This window comes from Sceloporus occidentalis, unplaced genomic scaffold (genome assembly GCF_023333645.1).
Source record: "Sceloporus occidentalis isolate IW3139 unplaced genomic scaffold, rSceOcc1.0.p SCAF_50, whole genome shotgun sequence".
Lineage (NCBI taxonomy): Eukaryota > Metazoa > Chordata > Lepidosauria > Squamata > Phrynosomatidae > Sceloporus > Sceloporus occidentalis.
The window spans coordinates 2,577,495-2,588,614 of NW_028317030.1; the positions used below are offsets into that span (position 1 = coordinate 2,577,495).

Genomic DNA, 11,120 nt, shown 5'->3' on the forward strand with positions numbered 1-11,120 from the left:
GCTTCTAGAAAACCAATCTTTAAACACACAGCCATTATATGAGGAAGAAAAGTAAAAAAAATAAAAATATATATATATATTTAAAAAGGTATAACAGGTTTTGTTTGTCACATTTTTGGAGCGCTGCGCATTCTGAGCATTTTCATTTCACGTAAGTGACAGATCGGAGCAGAAGGGCGAATGTCTTCTGGGCTTCTTACCGAAGCGGTGACCGTGCAGAGGCAGACACAAATCACATGAAATGATCTACTAATCAACTGGAAATGATTTACTCATTTTGTTTTATTTTGTAGGAAAACTGACGACCGTGCTGGCCGGTGGCGGTAGACGGAGCGAGGGGCAGAGATGACCATCCCGTTTTGCTAAATCACCATGGGTTTAAGGCTACTGTCCAGAGTTTTTCATCTGCCGACGGCTGTGTTATACGGCTCGCTGTCTTTTTTTATTTCCGTCCTGCACAATGTTTTTCTCCTGTACTACGTGGATACCTTTGTCTCGGTTTACAAAATAGATAAATTGTCCTTCTGGATTGGAGAGGTAGGTTCAATTATTCCTTCTGAAGAACTAGTTTGTGTTTTGTAGGATCCAATGGAAAATTAATTACAGATGTTGGTTGCTATGGATATATATATAGATAGATATACCATAGATAATTTTTTTTAATTGGTTACACTTGACAAATAATGCATTTGCAAACTTATACAGAAAGCTAATATATTTTTCAGTTCATTTGTTCTACATTTGTCCAATGACCATTGCTTTTTACTTGACGTTGTTAAGGGTATCTCTTGGGAGTTATACTAAGTAGCCTCTGTAACGAACATCTTTTGTCATTACAGTCCATTTTCCTGATATGGAACAGCCTGAATGATCCTCTGTTTGGGTGGATAAGCGACCGTGTCTTTCTGGACACAAAATTGTAGGTTTCATTTAAAATGAATTATTAACTAAAGGTTTATACCCGTGCCAGGTGTTTGGCAACCGCGATTTTGGCTTTGAAAAAACCATGCAAAAACTGTGGGTATTTGACGTTGATTATTACAGTATAGAGATTCTAAATCTTTTCACAGGTGAGAATATTTCAGCCCACTTAGTCTTTTTGTTTTTTTTCCCAAACATTATTTGGTTCTTGGTCTTGTTATAGCTCCACATTAGCCTTATGCCCGGGCCATGTATGTTTACATTTCCACACAGATTTAATGCTTTAGTCATTAATTGCGTATGTAACCAAATGAAAGCTTCATGTGTTCTCCTGCCGCAGGTCCGGTGTAGACATCTCCACACCAGAAGTGGTCCTGAAGAGGCTCAAAGCATTGAGTCGAAATGGCCCGTTGTTTGCACTCTCCTTCCTGGCGTTTTGGGTCGCTTGGGCTCACCCTGGTTTACAGTTCCTTGTCTGCCTGTGTCTTTATGACAGCTTCCTCACCATGGTGGATCTCAATCACAACGCATTGCTAGCGGACCTCGCTGTGTCTGCGGAGGAGAGAACGAGACTGAACTTCCACTGCTCGCTTTTTAGTGCCGTCGGGTCGCTCTCCGTTTTCGCATCGTATGCAGTGTGGAACAAGGAAGACTTTTTCTCCTTTCGGATATTCTGTGTGCTTTTAGCAGCGCTTTCGGCTGTTGGCTTTACAGTATCTACCTGGCTCCTTCGACAACGGTTTGAGGCTGGAATGAAAACGAATTTGGAGCAGGAATCCATACTGAAAGGGTAGGTCAATGCACAAGGTCTGAAAATGTTTGAGGCCAATGATATGCCGTTAGGTTGTGTGAGTACTTTGTTAAAGGGTAAGGAAAATGGAACCTGTAAATAAAATGGTGGGACACCCTCTCTAACAATAGTCAGATAATTGGTGCTAACTGATTATTATCTTTTATTTATATAGCACCAACAGTTTACTCAGCGCTTCTTACAATACATTTATTCAAGGGGTCTGACAAGACTAGCAAGACAAACTGATACATTAGGTGTAGAGGCCCGGCTCGTGTGTTTTATATTTGTATACCATATAATTTAATACATTTTATGTTTTTGGCGTTATTGCCAAGTTCTTACTTGGGGTGGGGGCGACCCCGAAGGGGAGCAAGACTGAGAAATGACCACTTGTTGTCCTTAAACCCATTAATGCCCTGTGAGCCCGTACATGTACGGGCTTTGTTGTGAAGTGGTTAAGTTCCATCACTGTATTACCCTATGGCACTTCTGCTGGGAGGCCGTCCCATATATCTATACCTTCTTAGTAAACTAAAACCTCCTTACATTCCCTCTAAGTCTCTGACCCTCTAGTTTTAGTTTCTAGCGCCTCTCGTTCTAACATTTCTCCTCCTTTGGAAATAAACTTCCCTCCTGTACTTTGTTAAATCGATTTTAAGTATGTAAATATCTCTTTAATGGTCTGCTGCCGTTTCTACTTCTTCTTCTACAAGAAATGGCCGGCTCTGCACCGGTGTTCGATAATCCGCCGTTAATTGTTTGCAAACCTTTTAAACTTATTTGCAGGTCTGCGTAAAAGGATCCATCTGTTTGTTTGTATAGCATAGTCTCATTCAACGAGAGATTACGTCAAGCGCGATGACCGATCTCGAGCCCAGGGGTAGACCTGACCGTGGGGTGTGTGCCTAATAGTTTAAGTTCCATAGCAGCCTTGCCCTGATACTTAGAAGGCTGTTGTTTGAGGCACCTTTTATTGTGACTAATCCTTATCTAGCACTTTTGTACATGAGATGATGTTGTAATGATTGAGACGCAATCCCTAGGATTTGTAAAATAACTTGGGGTTCTGCCAGGGAGCACTCGGACATTATTTATCCCGTCTGTAAATACGCTAGAGCGTCCTGTTAACATAGTGAAAATTAACGAACCGTCGGGGGCAAAAATAGCGCCAACAATTTTTTTAGACAGGTATTTGACTAATTGCCCCGGATCCCCAATGACTTAACTTTTTCAAGGACACTAGTCTTCGTGTAAGGACACTTTCTCTACCGTCCGTGACATTTGTTTCTATGGTGGGCCCAGTTTTGCCATTATAAGTGGGCCTTTTGTGTCGTGGAGTAGCGTGATGAAGTACTTACTATTGCGTTATAAGGATTTTATCTTTACACTTGTTGCCATTGTTGGGTATTAGATATGATATATAGCTTAAATAATTTTTTGGGGGGAAACCCTCTCTGAAGCATAGTTCTCTCCAAGGCTGCTGATAATTGACTATTTTCTTCCATCAGACTTTATGTCGATAAGCCGTGTGCGCCTCCGGAGAAGAGGATCACTCTCATGGAATATCTCAGACAGCTGTCCAGGCATCACAACCTCCTCTGGTTTGTAAGCATGAACCTGGTTCAGGTAAGATTAGCACACGGACGTGGAATTGCGTAACATAGATACATAACATTTACATATTCTTTAGATTTCACGTGTTATCTATGGGCAGAGCCGGCCTTAGGTGTTCTGGCGCCCTGTGCGGACTACTCCTCTGGCGCCCCCCCATCCCAAAAAAAGAAAGGAATAAAAACTTGTAACAAAACCCCAATCACTATATACTACGCCAAACATTGATGTGGTGTAGGCCTACCACTTAATTGTCTGGCTTGGTAGTAGGGATGCACCGAAACGAATTCTGGACTGAAACCGAAAGTGCAGCATTTACCTGGCCAAAACCGAATATGACCCCCCCCAACACCATAAAAAATCTAACACTTTTATTTAAAGTAAGTAACACACCAAAATAGGAGAAAACAATTAAATAATATTATATATATATATATAAAGTCCAAAAATAGTTACCGGCACTCCAGGGACTTTCCAAATAACCACACAAACAACTTCGGTTTTTCAAGTCTATATATATCATATATATATATGATTAACAGCAATCCCATTCCTATCATGCCCAGGCATACCCAGATTCCAGGATTTACTCGCAGACTTGGCATGATAGGAGTATGATTGCCCTATCTACCCCTTCTCACTCTCTTCTGCCGTATCTACCCCTTCTCACTCCCTTCTCCCTATCTACCCCCTTTCCCCTGTCTCACTCCCTTCTCCCTATATACGCCCTCCTAACTATCTACCCTTTCCCTCTTTGAAGTTCACTTACCTTTCAGGAGTCCTGCGGTGGGGGTGCAAGGCCTCTGCCTCCCAGCTTTGCCACTGTATGGAACAGTATAGAATGATGGGAGTTATGATGTACTTTTAGAGCATAATTAGATCATGAAAAAGACATTGGAAATGGTACAGCATAACACCCATCACTCTCACACACTTACCAATCCACACATATACTAATCCACACGCATACCAATCCACACGCATACCAATCCACACGCATACCAATCCACACATATATACCAATCCACACATATATACCAATCCACACGTATACACTAATCCACACATATATACCAATCCACACGTATACCAATCCACACGTATACCAATCCACACATACTAATCCACACATACATACCAATCCACACGTATACCAATCCACACGTATACCAATCCACACGTATACCAATCCACACGTATACCAATCCACACGTATACCAATCCACACGTATACCAATCCACACGTATACCAATCCACACGTATACCAATCCACACGTATACCAATCCACACATATATACCAATCCACACATATACACTAATCCACACATATACACTAATCCACACATATATACCAATCCACACATATATACCAATCCACACATATATACCAATCCACACATATATACCAATCCACACATATATACACTAATCCACACACATATATACCAATCCACACACACATATACCAATCCACTCTCACTGAATGCTTTCCTACCTTTCCACTTTTCTCCTTACAGCTCCTTTTCCTCCTCTTCGTTCTTCTTCTTCAGTTCTTCTGTCTTCTTCCGGTTCAGAGGGCACGGACAGCGGTGGGCGCGGCTTCAGTGTTGTGCGCCGGGATCTGACAACAAACCCCGGCGCACAGCATCTGTTGCCGCGCGGATCGCAAGGGAGCGGTGTCGGAGGTCTTTAACAGACCTCCGGCTCCCTTGAGTGATGTTAAGCCGGGTTCAAGGGAGATCCTACCGCTCCCTTGCGAGCCTGCTCCTCCAGCGGCGGACATTACTGTCCGTCTCTGGAGGGGTGCCGGGTGCCCCCCTGATGAACGGCAACGAGTGCCGCTCGCCCCCCCCCCCCCCGCCGCTAGGTACGCTGCTGGTGGCAGTGGTACGCTACGGTGGCGGCGGCGGCGCCCCCTGGAGTGTGGCGCCCTGTGCGGTCGCACAGGTCGCACACCCCAAAGGCCGGCCCTGTCTATGGGTTGCCAAGCTATGTGACTGCTAAGAAACGCATAAATAATGGTACTTAGACTTTTTGATGTGAATTGGTTATTATCTGGGTTAGCTGCCTGGTTTTCCGTGAGCACTAGGTGTGCTAGTTCTTCAAGATTATCCAGAAGGGGCCATAATGGACCTCATTTCTTTAGGAAACAACAATTCTTGCTTCTGTTTGTGACAAGATCACCATGGGAGGCAATAAGTGAATCAAGTATCTGTGAACAGACTCGGTAGACGCTGTTCATGTTCCATATGTTCTAAAGTCCTCTCCCACAAAGACATACCAATGAACCGAGTCACGGGGTGGCCTTTGCTTAGCTCAATGTATCCATAACGCTCTTATCTGGACTGTTTGTACACCCCGGCAGCCGGACGCTAGCGCTCTCACACCTGTGATGTTCCCACAAATAACTGTATTTGTTTTTTTCTAAAAACATTTTCCAATTACAGGGATCATAAACTTGGTAGAATTGCTGAATAGTAAATGCTTTGTGTTTTTTTTTTTGTTTTTTTTCTTTCCTCGGCAGGTTTTTCATTGCCATTTTAATAGTAATTTCTTCCCCCTCTTCTTGGAGCACTTGCTGTCCGACAGAATCTCTCTGTCTACTGGATCCTTTCTTCTTGGTGAGTATGAACTGGCCGGCTGTCTTTCAATTGTTTGTCGGGAACATCTTATACGGTTTGGAACAATGGTTGCACCACTGGATTGGTCCAAGAACAAAGCCAATAGCCATAATAAAATATACTATAAAGTGCTGACTTGTCAATGGGACTGCTAGTGCAGGGGCTTGCTGGCTTGGTGTACCTTAATCCTCTCTGATGACACCAGAATAATCAGAGCTGCTACCAGACCTCCCAACAGTTCCAATTTTCACATGACTGTCGTGATTTTTTTGGGCACTGTCTTGCTTTTGCAGGCAGAGGGGATCGTGGGCTGGTTGGGGGGGGGGTCCTCCGATCCCCCAGCTGGCTCAGTACAAGCCTCCATTGCATCTTCTTTGAGATGGCTCCTGGGGTAGGTTGGGTGGATGGCCTCTAGTCATGCCCATTCAGACGCTGCCTCTTGCCACCAACACAGGTGTTTTACTGGTTTGGACACCTGAAATGTAGGGGGTATGTGGTGGTAGCTTTATGAGTAGGGAGCTGAGTTCAGGGCAGGAAATATATTGCTTCTGAAAGTTGTACCACATTTGTCTCTGAACGCTTAGCGTTCTTTCCAATTGTTTAAGTAACATTTCTTCTTTGCTTCCCAGGTATTTCTTACATTGCTCCGCATTTAAACAACATGTATTTCCTGTCTCTGTGCCAAAAGTACGGTGTTTACCATGTTGTACGGTGGCTGTTCCTGCTGAAGTTGGTGCTGAGCGTGGCGATGCTTCTAGCTGGCCCGGACCAGATATATCTCCTCTGCATATTTATAGCCAGGTTTGTCCTCTTAACACGTCTGGAAACCCTTTCAAAACACCTAAGGGGGTGACGTCTTAAAATAGAGGTTCTATTGCCATAGAAACTTAAAAAAAAAAATAACTTTTAGGAAGTTTTTTTTTTTTTTTTGGTAAATGTGATCCATTAAATTAACAGACCTGTTAAGGTTTATTTGCTCTTTAAATTAGAGGTCAATTGATATTTTGGGGAGACGCACAGCATTTTTTTTTCCTTTTATCTATAATTGCTATTATGTTTCTTTCCTATTGCAGCAATCGTGTTTTCACGGAGGGCACGTGCAAGCTACTGAACCTGGTCATCACCGATTTAGTGGATGAGGATTTGGTGCTAAACCGCAGGAAGCAAGCGGCCTCGGCTCTCATGTTTGGAATGGTGGCCCTGGTAACCAAGCCGGGCCAGACCTTTGCCCCTCTCATCGGAACCTGGTTGCTGTGCGTTTACACAGGTAAATGTTTAGTGTCCCCAGATGTTTTTTCAATGTTCTGCATACACACTTAAGATTATTTAGTCATAATTTATTATCTAAATTACCAGCAAACTAACAGTGCTGTACAAAGGGGAAAGCATGCGATTACTCCTGCGCTATTCACCTTACGGAGGAACGTGGTTGGCTGGTGATAGTGTGTACTAATAAAACAATGGAGGTCCAAGACGTATGTTTCTACTTAACAAGAAATGGTATAGAGAAGCCCCTCAAGCTTAACCTTTTATCAGTCATGCAAACAGCGCTCTTCCAGTTTAACATACATGGTTCCCGGTCGGCTGCATGCAACTCATGGACAGGGTCTTGAGGGGGATCCTTATTCTCTAGCAGCAGGTGTCGGGATTCATGACATAATTGAAGGATCTCATTTACACTAGAGCGTGGACACATGACAAGTTCTAAAGATCCAAATCTAAACACAAAACGTCTCTGTGCACAAAATACTCTCAAACATTTTTTCCTAAACTTATGATCCCGGTCGCGTATTTATGATATTGTGCTGGTTTAGAAAATAACCGGATCCAAATCACTATTGAGACCATTTGTAGTATTCTCTATAAAAGCATCATTTTGAGGGTAGATACGTATTGGATTTCTGTGTAACCATGAAATTAATTTCAGCCATCATGGGGTCTATTCGCTAAACTCCAGTGGGCTTCTCCTGCAAGAAGGGTTGAGCCGGCCCTGCATAATGCATACGTAAATCAGTGAAGAGAATTTTAAGACATTCCCTACATTAACTGTGGATTATCCAGGGCCATCTCAGCCCATCGTGCCAGAGTTTGCCCTTAATAATGTACAGCGATATCTAGAGAGATCAAACATTCACTTATCCTGCAAACTCCCTCTTTTGTAAAATACTTTGATTCCACCCAATGTACTAACTTGTCATATTGAAACATGACACTGCTGAAAAGTTGTTTTTTTGGGGGGGGGGCGCGACGACTGGCCAGCGGTACGAAAGATCACAAACTTTTGTTGATAGTCGAAAAGTTGAATCTGTCACTGGGAGCAAAGTATCTAAACCTAGAAAATGGTATCTCTGCTAATTATTAAAGAATTCATAAAACCTCCTAGCGATACTCGAGAAAGTATCCGCAAGTAAATGGCCACCCACCACCACGGCCGGGCCATCAGCGGTTACTACGCATTATGGCACTTGAGTTAAAAGACAGCATTGACACTGAGCAACTATTCCAAACACTAAAACATCTGATTTTAGTCTTTGTTTACCTTTTAAAAGATTTTTTTTCTTCCCTACAGGATACGACATCTTCCAAAGGGATGCCATGAATCACATCAGCACCGAGCCAAACCTGGATTCTGGCAAGATGTTTACTGCCACCTTGCGGCAAGGATGTTTCTACCTCCTCGTATTCATCCCGATAACGTGCGCCGTTCTCCAGCTTTTTACCTGGTCTCATTTTACGCTACGAGGAAAGCGTCTGCTGGCCGTCAAGTCTTATCGTCAGGCTCTACCTCAATGCACGCCTTCCCAAGATGTTAAAACGATATGAAAGGCACCTTCTGATTTCTATTTTAGTGGCCTATTTGTATACTTTGTACTGTAAAGAGGTTTAAAGAATTGTCTGTACAAAAACCTTTTCAACTTTTTGTACCGTGATCCAAGAGGTCCGTGCCGATGGAGCAAAGTGTCAAGGAGAGTGTCGCTGAAACTTAAGGACAATGAAGCGGCCGATAAAAATCATGTGATTTTTGTCTCATCTACCATATTGGTTATTCGTGCATCGTGTATAGGACCGTCATTTTTTAATTCATTTTATTTTTTCATTTTATTTAAATTTTTTTACAGGCAGGCATCCCTAAAAAAAATATAGGGCAGCACAAACATTGTAGGTACCAGCAGTGAAAACCTACAAACATTGCCTACCTGTTTTCTTCTCCTCGTTTCTGCCAGTTCTGCGGTCTTTTGAGGTCCAATGACTTCCGATCTCAATCCAGTGAGGTTGAAGTCCACAAACTGTTGTTTCCAATCTGAGGGTAAATCAGGTCAAGGTTTTGTAAACTTTGTATTTACAAGTTGCAGACAGGCCAGGGGTTGGTAAAGTCAGTATTAAAATTGCTCTGTCATCTGCTGAAGGGGTTAAAGCACTTGTTTCATGCTTCTGAATGTCTGGCTTACCTTGGAGTGTTTTTTTTAAGAGGTAAAACTGTTTAGGTGATACAATGCTAGAAGAAGTCATATTTTGCCCAAATTTGGGTTCTTCTACAGTCGCCATTGTATAGAGGCCTTAGCTGTGCATGCATGGCCTGCGATATACCACAGCTGTACTGACGGTGTATTCTGGTTGCGCATGTGCACAGGCAATAGGTGGCGACACAACCCAGGTCAAATTCCACCTCAATGTTGCAGCAACTCGTTTTATAGGAATCGGCCTCCATTATCCTCATCACTGGGGGAAAAATATCAGCCTCCGTATACCTCATTTCACATAAAGATTTTATTCTGGTGGACCAAATGTATTACTGCCATTTCCTATCTGCATCTTATCAATAAATATATATTTTCTTCTGTTTTTGTTTAGAGAAATGTGTTCAATTTTGCTGTATGAATACCTTCCGCATAGCGATCTGAAGCTGGGCTTTGCGGTTCTGGTGCTCCCGTTTCAGATTAGCCCCGATCCTGAGCTTCTCTCTATTTTTTGTACTTTAAGTAAATATTTTTTGCATAAAATGCTTCAGGGTTGGTCTGGTACCTGACGACAGTTAATCAGCGTACCAAAAAGGGATATATGTGACAGGGACAAGCAGAGCTTTCGATGGGTGAAACAGGACAGGGCATAACCTCTCAGTCTCTGGGTTGCTGGTTCTGTGTCACTATTTCAGTTCCTTCAGGGTTGGTCTGGTACCCAATGCCAGTTAATCAGCCTCCAAAGCCTGAGAAATAGACGGATGGCACCAAAACGGCTTTGCCGGTGTTGTGCTGCTCGGTGACCTGAATGTAAGGGGGATCTCTCGTCGCCCTCGCCGGCCCTTTACACTATAGAGGACGGCGCTGATCTGGCAGAGCCTCCATAGCGTGCCGCTCCCTGGGAAGGCTTTCCATCGGATCTTGGGAGAGTTTCTGTGGGAATCATTCATCCAGTAGAGAACTTGTGGGGTCAGGCAGTGATGTTAACAAATGTTACATCCTAATTTGTTAATTCATATGAATGTCAGACAGCAAGGAAGGGCACAAACAAAACAGTTATCAGTAAACGGTCCCTTTAATGGGTGTTCAGTTGGTGACACTTGGCTGTCCTGCGCACCATACCTGACTACCTGCTCCGTGTAACGACTTTGATACGTGTGACTACCCATTTAGTGTACTAGAAGCCGTAGTCCATAGACTTGTTTATTTGTATTCTTACGAACTTTACTTTTAACAAACTTTTGCCTTATTTGTGCAAATCTCCGAAAAAAGAAGTGGGACACCCATAGGTTTTTTTTTAAAAAAGTCAAACCCCAGAATATTTGTTCATTTGTTTTTGGGGGGTGTTACAACCTGTTTTTGCACTTTCAGCAGGGAAAATAGGAGACTGAGGCTCGTCTCCCACGCCTGCGACCCAAGAATAAAGAGCAAGGTGTCCCTTAAAAATAATGTAGAGGGACATCATAGATCACGCTCAGCGTAGAAGCGAACACAGCCCTCCCTGCACCTCAAAATATTGCCAGAATTTGGCAAAATCTGAATGATAATCGGGTACGGCTGCTCCTGATCTGCATCTCTCCCGATAGAACGCATTAAGTGTTAATAAAATTAAATATTTGATGCTTCAATAATCTTCAATCTGCCAATACTGGGTTTAAGATCTTTAATTGACATCGCGTGGGCACAAGGTCTGGGATTAGTTGACAGGAAAACA

The 11,120-nt window shown here is 43.1% G+C and overlaps 1 protein-coding gene across 1 annotated transcript; it reads left to right on the top strand.

Moving 5' to 3' along the window:
• The first annotated feature begins 372 nt into the window (after positions 1 to 372).
• Positions 373 to 8,771, top strand: LOC149288630 (solute carrier family 68 member 1-like). The gene is made up of 8 exons (XM_089491575.1): positions 373 to 537; positions 840 to 919; positions 1,262 to 1,711; positions 3,223 to 3,340; positions 5,852 to 5,948; positions 6,578 to 6,749; positions 7,022 to 7,215; positions 8,518 to 8,771. The coding sequence occupies exons 1-8, from the start codon at positions 373 to 375 to the stop codon at positions 8,769 to 8,771; spliced, it is 1,530 nt and encodes a 509-aa protein (XP_089347701.1).
• The last annotated feature ends 2,349 nt before the right edge of the window (positions 8,772 to 11,120 follow it).